The 17,311-nt window shown below is 33.0% G+C and overlaps 1 protein-coding gene across 13 annotated transcripts in view; it reads left to right on the plus strand.

Annotated features, from left to right (window-relative positions):
* EPHA5 (EPH receptor A5) overlaps positions 1-17,311 on the plus strand; it is a 330,528-nt gene that overhangs the window by 134,898 nt on the left and 178,319 nt on the right. For 10 of the 13 annotated variants that reach the window (XM_033425569.2, XM_033425564.2, XM_012532520.2 and 7 more), the window contains exons 4-5: positions 9,449-9,604; positions 13,579-13,914. The exons of 2 other annotated variants lie outside the window; for them this stretch is intronic. In XM_033425569.2, the coding sequence (XP_033281460.1) occupies positions 9,449-9,604; positions 13,579-13,914 (492 nt within the window). The remainder of the gene's footprint in view (positions 1-9,448; positions 9,605-13,578; positions 13,915-17,311) is intronic. One more of the 13 variants, XM_049709299.1, reaches the window with a different exon arrangement.

The raw sequence follows: 17,311 nt of genomic DNA on the forward strand, positions 1-17,311 counted from the left end.
ATAGAATACACTTGAAATGTTCTCCACAATCCTCAACCCTGAGAATGATTCATTACATAGAGAGTGACTATTATCCAGGAACAAGAAAGATGGTGCCTCAAGGCCTGCTCTCAACAGAATAATAGTGAGAAAGCTTAGCTGTGTTACCAGACACTCCGGTGCTGAACTTCCGATTCTTTACTTACTGGCTGGTTCTAAGAATTTAGGCACATTACTTAGCCTGGTACCTATACAATGGAATTAATAGCACTGACTTCGTATTATTATTGTCCTAATTAAATGATATGGATCTGTGTAGAGTTCCACTTATTGACTGGCACTAGTGGTCATGCTGAATATATGTCATTTTATTAGTATGGCTACTGTAATTATTGTTTCTATATCATGTAATTATAAAAGAAAATGTTTGGTGAGATGCCGGCAGGATGGTAACCATAAAGTGACAGTGGAAAGGAATATGCTTTAAAACATAATCTAATTTTAGTTGAGATTATAATCTTGAAGTCTAAATTTCCATATTATGAAGTAAAGAACCTGCTTTGTAATCATCCTTGAGACCAGCCATTTAGTTATTCTTTTTCTGGCTTCCTTTTTCTTTCTGCTTTGACTTTTGAAAAAAAGCCAAGCCTCATTCTGGTTTTGAAATTGAGATCACCAGATAGCTACGACATAAAAATAAGCTCTGGGAATGATTGAGAAATTCTATAGCACCGATCACATTAAACTAAGAAGAAAAAATATGTGAGCTAAACATAGACAAATAAATATAATGTAATATATAATGCTATGAAATATATTTCAGATTTTGCCTGCTTGAAGTTTCTAGAAATAAGGTATATTATTAAAGGACAGTCTTTACTAAGTTATTTTGGGCATGAATTTTCTATTCTGTGAGTAAAGCATTGTGTCCCTAATGTTGACGTTTGAAATTGTTTAATTTGAAACCCGATAGGACACTTGAACACTGAAAATTAGGGGTAAATATGTGGCTGCTTTGCCAAATTAACTGCACTAGCCAGTTGCTTTTGCTAATTCACACACTTTCAATTTAAAAGGACAACATTCCATAGATATGGATTAAACATTTGCAAAATGGCTTGATTCAGTTTAAGTCTCAGTGTGCAATCTGGAGAAAATTTAGAATGACTGCATGTCTTAAGTGTATCCTTTATACTGCCTTCATTGTATTTATGTTCATATAAACCAGCTACCTCCTATATCCAAGCACACTTTCTCGCAAATAATCAGGGCAATTTTTAAATATTTCTTTTGTTTTAATGTAAATTATAGTTTTCAAATACTGTAGTTAATCTCTCTATATCTATGCTTTTTAAAGAGAACTGCATTGTTAACATTTTAGTTAAAGTCAAATTATAACCAATCTGGGGAGCAATTCTCTTAATGGACTGAGGAGTAAAGTTTCCTTTGTTGTAGTTGTTGCTTGATTTTTAAGGAGAAAATTATCACTAATTAATTTATACTACAAAGAGTGGCTTATTCTTTATTTCAAAATGGTACATACTTAATCTGTACTTTATCATCATATCAGAGGATATATGATTTTGTTACTCTGGTGGTATCATCTTCTGAGTTAGTGAACTGAGATGTAATGCCCAGTGGTACAAGGTGAAATGTTCATAACAGAAAGCACTATTTTTATCATAGCTGTCAAGGTCAAGACCCTGGGCCAGACCTTGCATATACTTCAAAACAAATGTTGTGTTGGATTCTGTTCATTTTAACAACATAAATACTTTTTAACTCCCAAATCTTTATCTGATTAAAATTTTAAATTAATTTTATCTAATTAATTTTTAAGTGAAGTTGAAAATATATAACCAAATATCAAGTGTTTTGCACATTCACATACACTTTCATACATATCCTATACACACTATTACTAAAGCATGTTGGTATTTGTTTGGGAGAACAAAACTGCTCAGCATCTTAAGTATCTATTGAAATTACAGCAATAAAATGTGTCCAGTAAATTAACAATTAAAATACAACTTTAAAATTATCTATAGCAATTTGTTATTGGAGAGAAATCCAGTTAATCAAAAATTAAAGGGAAATTATAACCTCTGCTTTGAGAGATACCATGGATTCTATTATTTTCAATAAATGTTCATCCTTGTATACATTGGTTATGGAAGTCTTTGAAGAGTCGCTGAAATTCTGTGGCCTTTATTTTAGTGGAGATTGTTAGATAAATATAAAATGGTAGTCTTGTGAATTACAGCTGTACACAGTTTAGGGGCCATGTGTCAGTCCATTCCAAACCACAGAGGGCTTCATGGGTTAGTTATTATATCTCAAAATGTCCATGTTGCCAAAGTGGAGAGATACATCATCATATCACTGCATAATGTCTTTTCATGAATACTCCACAGGACTCTTGGTATTTAAACTTGTGAAACTGAAATTAGTTTAGCTTAACTGTTTTATCTTAGAAAACCATATCATCATCAAGGAATAATTTTAAGTAATAATTCAATCAACATGCATTACTTGAGCATGACAAATATTCCATCCCAGGTTATTTAGTACATAGATATTATCTATACATAACTTATTCAGTATATTTCAAATTTTAAGTATTTTCTAATGTTGCTAGCTGTTAGTTATGAAGTATGGAAGTTCTGATCTTAGAAATAAAGTAGGATAGGAGGTAATATTGGTACATAATACATTTTTTTTACTAAATTTAAGGATATTCTGCTCTTTTGTGACCTATAGGGGAGGTGTCTTACCCTAGACTATGAGAGGGAGTTCAGTTCAGTAGAATTGATCATTGACCCTACATGATACAGCACTTCTATAAATGACATAGATTTAGAACATAAAAATCTGAGAGTAATACAATCCTAAACAATTTCTAAAGTGACACATCTATATTTTATTTATAATTTACAATATAAAGTATAACTTAATAAATATAGAAAAGTTATAATTTTATATATAACTATAATTTATAATAATATGTGTGTATATATCTTTTACTGAGAGACAAAAATTTTTTGTCTCCACACACATACAGACACACACACACAGGATGCTATTTTTAAATTGTCATTTTGAGTGTCTTTTAAAAATGTGTGTATTAATACTAAACATTAAACAAGTAATGAATGCCTAAATATGTGCCAGACAACATGTAAGCAATAGCCACATGACTGAGTTATTTAATGGAATAATGGCAATGAGTAGTTTTTACTTATATTTATATGTCCAGTACAATTTATGACATACAAGCTTGGTTTATTACATATATTGAATGAGTGAATATGTAAAGGATATATAGCAATTAATTTTACTTTTTATTTATAAATATTATGTAATTCCTTTGAGCGTCTATCAATATTTGGTGAGCCTAGTTTATATATATATATACACATATATATATCTAGAGAAAGAGATATATTTAAAGTATTTATCGATAGTATTCTTGTTCTTCTCTGATATTGTTTTCTAATATTCAAATTAGCCTTATTGCTTTCAATCGTTTAAACTTAGATTCTAATTAGCCTATTCTAGATTCTAAAATAGGTTAGTTCTCATGTTTCTGTTTGCAAGCATTCAAGAAATGTTACCTAGTTGAAAATCTATTTTAATGTCAGTGTTTTAACACAGTACTTATTTTTTTACTGAGCATATATTTTAAATGTAAGGATAAATCTGCTATTACTGTTAAATTTTGGTATAAATATTATTGGATATATTTTGAGTTGTAATTTCCTTCTAGCATGTTGTGTTATGCTGTTTTTCTTAATTAACACATCTTTTAAATTTCAGCTAACTATCCTGTGGGCACCTTATTTTGAAAAATCTATTTAAAAAGCAAATTTGGCATAGCTTATATTCTCTGACAAGTCACATATGATAGAACTATGGTAAAAATCTTGTTCATAGTGATTTTCTGTCATTCTTAATAAAGTATAATTGGATAAATCTAATGACATTTTTGAAGGTTAATTATATCTTGAACTCTATAGACAACAGCAGTCTGTGCATTTATTATTCTCATTTCCTTCTACACATATATATTTATATATATATTTAAATGATCTGTATATTTTAATTCTAATGGGGAGAATTATAATTTAATTATAAATTACTAAAACAGTATTTTTTACATTACTTAAATAATTTTTTTCCTTGGTGACCATGCTTCTGGAGTATTGACTTTGAATTGTGAAGTGGATTCATTTAAGTATCCCAAGAGTGAAGGACCTTTAACATGAAAATATTTTGGAAACATTAAAAGTAATTTAAATGACAAGAAATAGTTGAAAAAATCCTAACTTGTCAACTATACATTTTTGGTAATTTTGAGGATTTTTAAAAATTCCTAATCAGAGTAGACAGCACCTTTTCACACTTTTAACAAATGACAGCCTTCATTAATTTGAATATAGATGACATGCATCTTATGTTTAAATTAAAAAACTGACTATAACATCTTTGCTTTTAAAGTGATACATATGAGAGTTAGTGTTGGTAATCTGTGCAAAACTTCTAAAGTAGTGAGTGAAGATGAAATATTATTTTTTACTTGCCAGAACTTAATATTTAAACAACTCTGATTACCAGCTTTTTTAAGTTCCTGCCATACCATTTAGACCCTAAGAAAGACGCAAATGTACTGCTTATACCAGTAAATACTGATGAATATGTACTCAATACAAAGAACTATGCTTCATATGATGAAAATCAAATGAACAGTTTCCATTCTCCAGAATGTTTATATGGGTTGGGAGTAGATAAGAATTCATACACATAGAATTTTGGCAAAATATTTTCTATCTACCATAAAAGAGACGCTAAACAAATGGTTCAAAGTTCTAAAGGATGTGTAAGGAAACAATATGTAATCATGGATTTAGCACGAACATCATAGAAAAAAAAACGTAGCACTCGGGGCTTCCCTGGTGGCGCAGTGGTTGAGAGTCCACCTGCCGATGCAGGGGACAACGGGTTCGTGCCCCGGTCCGGGAAGATCCCACATGCCGCGGAGCGGCTGGACCTGTGAGCCGTGGCCGTTGAGCCTGCGCGTCCGGAGCCTGTGCTCCGCAGCGGGAGAGGCCGCAACAGTGAGACGCCCGCTTACCGCCAAAAAAAAAAGAAAAAGAAAAACGTAGCACTTAAAATGAGACTTGAAGCATGGACAGAATAAGAACTATTAAAAATAGTTTCTGTGCCTCCAGAGGACTGCTAAGATAATCTTATGAAACATGTTAACATAGGATGCATTTTTTTCTCCAGTTTCTTGTCCAACTTGAGTGAACTTGCATAGTATTTTCAAATATTTAGGTGACGTGTCATGTGAAACAGCTTTGCTCCAGAAGCTTCCTGTATTTTGAATGAACTATATCAAGTTGGAATTTAGAGAAATTTTACTGCTTACCTAAATAATTTTTGTTGAATATTGTCATGATTAAAATGTAAAAAGTAAATTTTACTTTTTATGACTATTTATTTTCTGTTTCCCAAATATATCATAGCTTCAGGGTATAGAGTATAATTTTTATTTTCTCACCACAGTACAAATATTCCCTGCCACAGCTCTTAACAGAAAGAATGTCCTCAAAAAAAGAAAATAATAATACACACAGAGCCTTCCAAATGTGTTCAGATTAAATCCAAGTTTATCATGAACTACAAGCTTTTTTACCTGCCCCCCCAATTTACATTTCTTGTCTTTTGGCCTGGAATGCTTTTCCTGCAATATTCAGAGGCAGATAAAGGAGTTTCTCAAGTGCTGGAAATTGCAAGTAGGTTAGTATGAATGGAGATAGTGAGTGCGGAAGAAGGTCACATTTAAAGGGTTTCTTAAATATTGTGTGGAAACTTGTAGGCTATGCTAGCATTTTGTAGGAAAATTAACTGGAGTTTCCCAAAAGAGGACATGATCAAATGCTGTGGAGAAGTATGGCAACAAGTAGGCTACATTCTTAATAAAAGCAGTGGCAGTGGAGTGGAGTGTGTCAACATGTGACTTAAAATGAGTAGGTGGATATGCATGTATGGAAAAATAATTTAAGAAACTGTGTTCTGCATGGAAACCAAACTGTTTGGTAACTTTTACCATGGGGAGAAATGGGGTCATGCGAGATTGATAGTTTTGTTGTTGTTATGTGTTTTGTTTTGCTTCACTTTGTTTCCATTGATGAGTTCTGGAAATTGTATCAGGCTCCTGTTAATGACTACAGGAGGGAGGGAAAGGGGGAGAGAGTGAGCGAGAGGGAGAGAGACAGACAGACAGAGACAGAGAGAGAGAGAGAGATTAATTGAGAGTGCCCCTGAGCATGTAAAAGGGATAGTAGACACTTGGAAGATTACTCTCAGAGAGTTACAGTCCCTAATTCAAATAAAGATTTTTTTTTTTTTGATAAGAGCAAAGACATTTCCATTTTAACAGGAAGAAAGGTGCATATAGGTTTGGAGATTTGGTGGTAGGAAAATAAGAAAGTTCCTCTCTGATGACTTCTATTTTCTCAGCGTGCACACACAAATATACCATGAGAGTCACAAAGGAACAGAGCTTGTAAGGACTTAGAAGAAAGAGGAAAAGCTACAAAATAATCCTTTCAATAGTGGGAACTGAAGTTAACTAAGAAAATAATACTAAGATTGTGTAGCAGCATTGCATGTCTCACTTGGATTTAGGGCCATGATTTGAAGGCAATGGATAATTACAGTTTTGTGATATTTTTCTTGGACAACATTAAACCCTACAGTTTTCCTCTCTATACCTCTATTTGGATTTCTTTAGCCACCTCAAATTAAATAATGCTTTAGACATAATTATTATCTTCCCCCAATACATTTCAGATATAGTGTGCTCTGAGAAAATGGTACCAGTATTGCCAGTGCAGTTTAAGCCAAGCACCTTAGAGTCATTCTTAAGATTTATCACTCATGAATCTGATCAATTAAATGTATCATGAAATCTTACTGATTTTACCTCATATTCATCTCCTGAATTTACCTACTCTTATCTATCACCATCGGATCCACTCTTGTCCATTTTCGGACCAATGCAACAGAAACAAAAAGGCCAAATGCCTCCAACCATGTTCCTTTCCAATCCATTGCATGTGCTACAGTGAAATGATCTCTTAAACACTACTTTGATCTTATTATTTCCATGCTTAAGACATTGTAATGACCTGTTTTTACCCGTTAAATAAAAGTCCCAAATAATAGAAGCCATAGGTGTTTCTGACCTGGTATCCTCTTCCCTAACTTCATCTCTGCCTCTTTATTCCTACTATCTCCCTGATCAATATTTTAGTGTTTTTCATATCCCTATTGGTCCTCCTCTTCTTTTGGTCCTTTGAAAAGACTTTACCCTCTAAGGCACTGCAGTACTCCTCAAATTGGATAATTTTCCTAATCTTTTACATCTCAGCAGAGACTCTGCTTCCTAAGGGAAGTCTTCTTTGACATCCCAGTCTAAATTAAGTGTCCATATTCACTCCCAAGCTCTTTCTCTTTCCTAGAATAATCATATTTATAATTATTCCTACAGTACCTTTAAGACGCATAAAGGCAGGGCCATATCTATCTTTTTTACCTTCATAACCCAGTAGCAAGGAAACTTTCTGGCCCACACCTGCTGAAAGCATTTTGTTCAACTACTGAACAGAAAGATACATTTATCTACTTTTTACTTACATTTATATTGTTTCCTATTTCCAAAGTTCCCATGGAGGGTTGAAAAATAGTGTAATATGTGATATCATATAAAGTTTTTAAATTAAAAGGCACTCATTAAAAAGAAATGACTTTTGTTTCATGTGTGATAAATGAGTTCCAAATATGCAGAATATGTAGATCGACAATTCATGTCTGAGAGCAAATCATGTTTGAAGTGAGAATAGTTTTACTAAAAAGGATGAAAGAAGAAAAACTGGGTAACTTAGCTAAGAATGGTACTGGTTGCTACAGCAATCCTATTATAAGAAAAATAATATTTTAAATCTTCTCCTAATCATTTAACTACAAGAATGTCCCTAATATTATCAAAAAGCTCTTCTTATCTTTTAAATACCTTCACATTTGCTCTGAATTTATGAGAGCATTAAGGCTTTACTATAGCTATAATTAGATCTACTGAAAAAGTACCTTCTCATTTTTGTCAATTCCTGATTATTCATGGGGATGGCAGAAAACCTTAGCATGGATTACTAAAACCCCAGATCATTTATAGCACATGAAAATTGGCCCCAATTCATTATGTCTATCAAAAACTTCCTTTGAAATACAAGTTTACCTTTAAGCTTAGCAAATGTTCATTGATACTTGAATAAATGCTCTTAAGTATATATAGTGAGTTTTCAAAATATGAAAAAACATAGATGGTTGATTAGCTTTATGTTAACTAAGCTCTAAAAAGTAATCAAACCATCAGTTTGATGGTCTTTACTTTGTCCATAATGGGCAATTGGAATATTGACGTTTGGCTTTATTACCCATTGAGAAGAAAGAAAGATACAAAAGTCTAGGGAATCTACAAAATAAAGAGACTTACTTTGTTAGCATTTACTTACCTGACCACCAACTTAAGAAAAATATCGGAGAACATTTTCTTCATGTGATTCTAAGTAGTTCAGTGACATTTTTCGTGCCATGCCATTTACTCATGTGTGCATTACATAACAATACGTGAACACCTTCTGTGGTCAAACACTGCGATGAGTACTGTGAATGGAAAATTGAATAAGGCACAATTTTTCCCCTTTGTAGAGCATTATAATTTTTATAGTATAAACATGACTGATATTAGAATAGATGCATGTTGAATCAGTAAGAATCTCAATGAAAAGTTCTAAAATGGAGTAAAATGTAAAACAAATGCCTAAAATCTGACTCCTCCTGGAATCAATATAATAATAATAATGTGAATTAATAATAATGTGAATGATATACCAGCTCAATTGTGCATTCTCTCCATTCTAACAGAATTTTGTCAAGGTTTTAGCACCTACTAATTGGTTTATTTATTAATTCAACAACAAAATTTTAAGTAACGACTGCGTACCATGCCATTCTCTGAGCATAGTGGAAATTTTGTGTTTCTTCAACATAAGTTGTATTAATAATAGCATAAATGAAAATTATACTCAAAGCACTTCTTCAGTTTTAAATACATATGAGTATTTACCTTTTATAATATAATTTCTTATAAGCTTCTGTAGCATAAAAATCACTAAAAATATATCTATTCCAACATGTGTAATTTAAATACTTAAAATACATATTTAATTATCTGAATGAATAGCCTGTTATTTATGATTCAGAAACCGATGAAAAATTTTTGAAATTAATGAAAAGATGGTGTTATATGTAATCTGTGTATACTAGTCAAAATAATGACATTATTCACAAAACAAACACTGCATCTGTTCCAGGGAAAAGCTTAGTCTCTTATTTCTTTTGACAGTGTGCAGACCTGGGTTCTTCAAAGCTTCACCTCACAGCCAGAGCTGCAGCAAATGTCCACCTCACAGTTATACCCATGAGGAAGCTTCAACCTCTTGTGTCTGTGAAAAGGATTATTTCAGGAGGGAGTCTGATCCACCCACAATGGCATGCACAAGTAAGGAAACCCATGGACATTTGGTGATGCTTTCACCAGTTTGAAGAAAGAGCATGATGGAGCCTGTTACATTCTATTACCATTTCCCCTAAAACAGGCATAATGTTTAATCTTCCAATATAGTATTTCACCAGATTTCAACCTTCTTGAGTAAGCATTGAGAAATTTGAGTCTTTTTTATCACTTACTGTGAGAAGCATCCATTTTCCCTCATTTCAAATTCAACATCTGAGCCACAAATATGGAATTTTTCCTTTTATTTTATGATTTATTTTAGTGTTCATGATAGCCAAACATGACTTTGACAAATCCATTTCCCTGTTTCTGGTAAACCTTTTTTATTTTTCTTCCTCTTCGTCTTCCAAGGCAGCTTTCTGATCACAAAAACATGCAGTACATGGCACTTCTACCTTCTCGTTCTAACCTGCCCCACTAAGCTGCAAAGACCAATGAGAAGGTCATTTATAAAAGAAGACAGGAAACACTACACAAACATGGAGAACTGGGGGTTGGCAAATCATATTTAAGAGTCAAATATAAAATCAGTTGTCAACTAGGATTTTCAAGTAGCTGTTGTGTTTATTAACAGTGAGTGTCCTTAACTGTTATTAATTATATGATCAGGTAATCTTATAATGAGTAGATGAATATTAAACATTTAATTCCAACAGTTGCAGTGGGTACATCCACATCTATCAATGTTTTGGTGTTTTTGTTTTTCTAGTGTTCCACATGTTTCTGGGAAGGAAACAAATTTATGTGTTAGTTTGCTTCATGGCAATACTTCTTTAGTTTTTCTACCATAGTCTCTATAGCAGATCAAACAAAAACAGAAAATTGAAGGGAAGAACAGTGAATCCCATCTCCCCATAACATTCAGTTTCCATGACGTCCCATGTTTTACTATTTTAGATCCCAGTAAGTTGTAGGTGCTTTCAAAGATGAAGATACATTTTTTTGAAATTTAGTATTCACGTGTATCATACATAAAGACATACAATTTCTTTACTTAAATAATCACAAACTGAAATTTTATCTGAATTTCAGTGTCAATTTCATCGTGTCAGTGAAACATATTTTTATAATTTCTCAAATCATTGATATTAATTAACTCTATATTGCTAAAGATCATTCTTTATCACATTCTGATAATTTTATGGGTTAGATGATTACTAATTATAAACAATCCTCTTCAAATAAGTAAATAACATTATTATATACATTTTTTGAGAGGATACATTTGAATTGAGGAGATATAAACAATGATTGCATGTGATGCATATTGGTTTCAGTGGAAATTGCTTCAATTATTCAGAGCAAAAGAAAGCCCAAATAGTGGGGAGGAGTGTTGGCTAGACTGTAGTTTGGTAAATTAGGGAGAGAAAACCATATCTTGACCTATTTAAATTTTATTAATTTTGTAAGTATTCTTTCTTTAAGTAGTCCATGCATGACTTTTATCTTTCTCAGCACAAATGTGAGCCCCCATTTCTGTAAATTTACTAGGTTTGGGAATGGTGGAGAACCCTGCTCTGGTGGCAAGGACTGCTTAGCTTTCTTTTAGGACCTGAGGCTTTATATTTTCTCTGTCTCCAGGTGTGTGAATTTCTAATACTGTGTCTCAAAAGAACACTAATTTGTATGCATTTCTCAAAAAAGACTATTGGGAGTCCTGTAGAAGATCTTTCTAATATATAATCTGTGAGTGTGTGTGTTCTGTTCTTAGTTGCATTCATAATAACACAAATTCTTCATATGATGATACCCTTGAACAAATGAGATGGCTTGATTGATGTCTCTTTGGCTCTTTGCTATTAAATTTATGGTTTCAACTACTTTTAATGTTTTTTTCTGGTACTCTGGACAACAAAATGTTATAAACCTGTAGGAAAAGAAAATCAAACAAAATTCAGATTCTAATGAATCTGTTCAAATTGAGGGTACTTCTCACAGCTCTACTTTGGTTCATGCATCACATCTATTAGCAGGACAGTGAAATTTCATTACATTGTTTTTAGGTGCATGTCAGTCTCAGTCTCCACTGGTTACCTCTACTTTAGGGCTTCCCTTGAATATGAGTTGTATTTTGAATTTGAGAGGCATATGTGCCCCCACCCACATGCTGAGGGGCTGTTAGTAGCAGAGTCAAGAAAAAGAGTCAGACTCTGATGCAGTTTTTACAGATTTAGAGGAAAGGTGGTAACTGAGGGGTGTATTTCAGTTGGTAGAAAAATACCCTCAGAAGTTTGATATCTTTTTTGAAGTAGACAAATTTCAAGTATATTTTACCTTTTTCTCACAAGTAGACCTGTAACATTTTGATCTCAAATTACATTTTCTCCATAACCTTCCACTATTAAATAAATAAGGTACAGGGAATAGAAAAAAAAAAACCACTTGTATTTCCATCTTAAGTATTTGTTTCAACTTAAAAGTGACTGTTTTATATCGAAGTGTGTGAGGTTGTATGGAAAAATTCACAGGATTCAACCACAAATATAACTAAAGTGGAGATTGTTTTGTCAAAACTGGCAGCTTTTATGTTATGGGGTTCTTTAATTTTAAGTGACATTTTATAAATGGTACGTAGCTTTCTTATTACTTTTAAATTTAGTCCTCAGTAGTCATGGCTTAATAAATGTTAGGTAGATATTAACATTAATTTCTATATTTAGAACAGACAGCACATATTAAGATAACTAAGCTATGTCATCCTAAGTAGCTTAATTTATGCTTATGAACCATTCAGCTACCATCACAGTCCATTTTATTCCCTGTTGGGAAATCTTTACTACATCTGAAACAAATATAAATGTATTTTCTCTTTGAGAACATCTGATCATATAATATTAACAGCTGACTGAAGTTGTAACTCTGAGTATCTAAAAATCTACTCTAGAGTCAGACATGATGCAATGAATTCTTTTAAAGACTCTATTTTTTAGAGCAGTTTTAGGTTCACAACAAAATTGAGAGGAAGGTGTAGAGATTTCCCATGTATCCCCTGTCCGCACACATTCATAGCTTGTCTCGTTATCAACATCCCCCACCAGAGTAATACATTTGTTACAATTGATATGTAAACAAGTTTAATTCTCTTTAGTCTGCTAACTATTATTTCAGAAATAAAGTAATATATACATGAATATTATTTGTTATTTATATATAAATTTATTCTGCTGATCTTTCAAGGTCAGAACATGTTCATTCTTCCTCTTATTGTGTTTTTGAGAATTATTTTTAAAATAAATTTTAGGTTTCCAATTAAGTAAAATTCACAATTTTGCAGAAACACAATATTAAAACAATATCAAAGTAAGCAAACTCTTATTACAGATTGCAATGTTGATCAACTACTTAAATCTTAGTTCTTTCTTGACATATGAGGGAGGTTCCAAATTCTGTTGGTGGTTTATCAGTAGCTATGCAATTTATTTTGAGATAAACTAAGGCTACTTTTTCTACTTTTTGTGGAATTTGTAGTCAAGAGCCACACTAATAAATCCTATTTCTACCTGTGCTTATTGCTTAGTAAATCCTTCATGTTTACTTCCTAGGTTTCAGGGATGAGTATCACTGAGGAAATAATCTGTTCAATCCCCAAGGAGAATTTGTCCTTGGACTTGCCAAAGAACTTGCCATTATTTGAATACATAATTTTATCTAACATTTTTTGCATAAATATTTTTACTCCATAATTCTTTACATATACACTAAGCAAAACATCTTTATTTGAATTTGCAACTTTGCCAAGATAAGTCATTTCTATAGTATACCAACCCCACTATTGTTTCTACAAAGGTATAACAAGATTTTTCAAAGATTATTACAAATTGATGACTCTTGCATTCTCCCTGCTTAACAGATTGATTGCAAACCCATTTTTTTTCCTTCAGACCAGAGATTTGTGAAGTAAACAATGCTTAATTTTATCATCTCAAAATTTGTTTTTTTCACTTTACTTTGCAAACCAGGACCCCCCTCAGCTCCTCGGAATGCCATCTCAAATGTTAATGAAACTAGTGTCTTTCTGGAATGGATTCCTCCTGCTGACACTGGTGGAAGGAAAGATGTGTCATATTATATTGCATGCAAGAAGTGCAACTCACATGCAGGTGTGTGTGACGAGTGTGGCGGTCATGTCAGGTACCTCCCCCAGCAAATCGGCCTGAAAAACACCTCTGTCATGATGGTGGATCTGCTTGCTCACACAAACTATACCTTTGAGATTGAGGCAGTGAATGGAGTGTCCGACTTGAGCCCAGGAGCCCGGCAGTATGTGTCTGTAAATGTAACCACAAATCAAGCAGGTAAGTGTGATGTCTAACCAAATCGTGTACCTTAGGCCGAGCACTGTCAGTCATCTCCACAGCTCAGGGCAACGTTGCCTGAGACATGAGAGATGACTTCTCATTATCCAGAGGGTTAGGACTTAAAGTAAAATACATCTTGAAATGCTTTATCTTAGCTTTAAGCAAATAAAAGCTAAGGCTTTCTTAGCAGACACATCCATGGACAGAAAAAAAAAAAAAGATAGGCTTTAATTGAATTTTTTCATTAAAAAATACATTTCTGGCTCAAATCCATTTGTGGCAAAATTTTTTATCCCACAGTGCAATAATTACAGCTTCACACAGTGCAATAATTACAGCTCAGATCTACATTTTTGTTGTTTTACTTCAGGTGTTTTTGTTTAGTTCATTAATTTAGCAGGTAATCTGGCAGGTTGGTTTGTTTGTTTGGCACCACATCTGAATTTTCTTTGCAGATTGAAATAGGGTTTTCTTATTATTTCTATTATTATTATAATAAAAATGCATGAGATATTTTTTTGATAAATCCACTTATCAAAATTAAAATAACTATGAACCACTGTACAACCACCATACATGTGAAGATACATCTATATGCCATATGAAGATCTTGGAAATATTAGGGAGTAATTATTAAGGAGTAGGGAAAATAGTTCTGCTTGAACTACTAATTCCCCTAAATTTTCCCCTCAAATATTTGATTTTAAGTAAACAATATAGAAGAATTATTTTCTGTTAAAATAAAAACCAAAGATAAACTATGGCTGAATTAATAACTCATTATGTGGCAAGAGTCATTCAAAGCCTATGAGTAACTTATAACTTGTTTTTGTCAACAACAAGTACATGGGCGGAAAGAGACATTAAATGTAACTTTCCTTCTATTTTTTGGCCAAAACTCTCAGTCCAAGGGCATAAGCTTGTTACCTCATAATTACCTCAGGTGGGCTTTTGTGGGTGAGGACATCTTTGCCGGTAGAGCTCACAATGCAATAGGATGTGTTTGACTGAATCGAATCAGACTTAATTCATATAATGTTAGTATAAGTTTGTAGGTGGTGGAATGATCTGGTTGACAAGAGAATGCTGTTGGTAATCAAGTTTTGGCCAAAATAATTAGAATTATTGGATGTGTCAGGTAAATGACGTGGTTATCTCTTGAGAATAAGAAAAAGAAAACACATGCCATTGAGTTCATAGTTATTTTTGAGTGATAAAACTGAAGAAAACATTCAAAAGTGGCCCAGATAATATACAGGTATGTGCGTAATTCACTAAGAATCATTCTAAGCACTCTAGATGTTCTCATCCATGTTGAATACATGCCAATAGCATTTTATTATTCCATGAGAAAAAACACGGTACACGTATACACCACCGTCCTCAGTGAATCCTTTATATTTTCTCCATTTACTCCCTAACCTAAGGTTGAACTAATAAAAGTGCTAAAAAGAGCTAGACAAAAATAGTGAAAGTTAGGTTTTCCTTCAGTATAGACTCAGCTTCTGGCAATACTAGTATATGTGGATTTTCCATCGCAGTGCTCTGTGAATGTGAACTGCCTTCCCACATCAGAAAAATACTGGCATTAAACATTTGATTTCAGACTTCATATGCAACGTCTTTCAAGCTTACTTGGTTCTACCTGTGAATCTTTCATTAACATATTGAAAGCATATTGAACAATCATTAAGAGTTGTATCCCTTTGGGAGGACATTTTCTAAGCTTGCATAACTTTCTTTGAAAGATATTTCTCTGATGAACTAGATGTAAGAAATGACCGTTTATTTTTTAAATGATGTTATTAATAAATGTTTGGTCTAGTTGTCTTTGACTTGCTGGCCTGTTAGGACTGCAAAGTGTGTTTTTTGTTTTTTCAACTATAAATACCTTAAATATCAAGAAAGAATAATTTTTATCCAGCTGTTCAAGGCATGGCTATCATGTAAAACAAACATTTATATTCAGAGCAGAAACTTTTGGTTGCTGCTTCTTTTCCCCAAGTTCTCAGAGTACACATAGTGTAAAATCACCACAAAACTACCCCAAAAAAAATCAAAATAAGAAGGGAGATTTTCGCAGTATCTGACATTTCAGACCAACTAAGTCTCAATTTCCACAAAAATTATTAACTTCAAGTAGCTCCTAAAAGCTCTTAGATTCAATGCCACTATGCTGGACATTTATCAAGTACCATCATTATAGAAAGTGGGCTGTAGTAGTTGGTTTTAATGTCTGAATTTTTCTTCAGCATTAAATTGAAGAAAGTTATCTGTACCATATGCGGTTTTTATATAAAACTTCTTTCAGCAGATTCCAACATTAGTTTTATTCTCCTCTAAGGAGTGGTTTTTGAGAAATGCATTTGTTTCTTAATTGATTTATCTCAACTTTATAATTTTTTGTCATTTTCTGATTGATTTATATTTGTGACAAGAATGTGATATATGAACTGTCCAGATTCAAAATTATATTCAACAAGTACAAGAAGAAAAAAAATAGTAATTTTTTCAAGATGAGAATCGTGCATTAAGCTAGAAACTGAAACTGATTAGGTAACCCTGGCTCAGTCTATAAAAGGAAATAATGACTTCGTGCTGAGGATAGTGATTAAATGATTAATTTATGGATGTTTATACAGCATTTAAGACATTTTTCCAGCTATTAAATCATTATGGAGTCTAGCATCTTGCTTTTGCGAGTTGCCTGAATTCAAATGATACTATTTTTGCATGTAATTTAATAGTCAAGTCAAAAGATGAAGTTTTAAGAAAAGCTAAATACTATAATTAGTTGGAATTTATGGGCCTTGTAAAATGCAGCATAAGTACTTAGGTTGACAAGGAAAGAATTACAGAGTTATTGCGGGGATTATCATGGTCAAGAAATATAAACACATATGAAGGGGGAAACTGAGGAAAAAAAAGTAATTTACAAATGGACTTGTGGACACAGGGTGGGGGGAGGGGGAAGCTGGGGCAAAGTGAGAGTAGCATCGAAATATATATACACTACCAAATGTAAAATAGATAGCTAGTGGGAAGCAGCAATATAGCACAGGGAGATCAGCTTGATGCTTTGCGACGACCTAGAGGGGTAGGTTAGGGATGGTGGGAGGGAGGCTTAAGAGGGAGGGGATATGTATGCATATGGCTGATTCACTTTGTTGTACAAGAGAAACTAACACAGTATTGTGAAGCAATTATACTGCAATAAAGATGTATTAAAAAAGACAAAAAGGTAAAAGAACAGTGTGAGAAGGGGAAAGTGATAGGAAAATACTGCGTTGGCCAAAAGATTCATTCGGGTTTTTCCGTAACATCTCACGGAAATGTGAATAATCACATAAAGAACTCTAATAGTCAAATTGCAAAGTGGATAAAATAATGGATA

Source organism: Orcinus orca, chromosome 4 (assembly GCF_937001465.1).
Source record: "Orcinus orca chromosome 4, mOrcOrc1.1, whole genome shotgun sequence".
NCBI classification, from domain to species: domain Eukaryota; kingdom Metazoa; phylum Chordata; class Mammalia; order Artiodactyla; family Delphinidae; genus Orcinus; species Orcinus orca.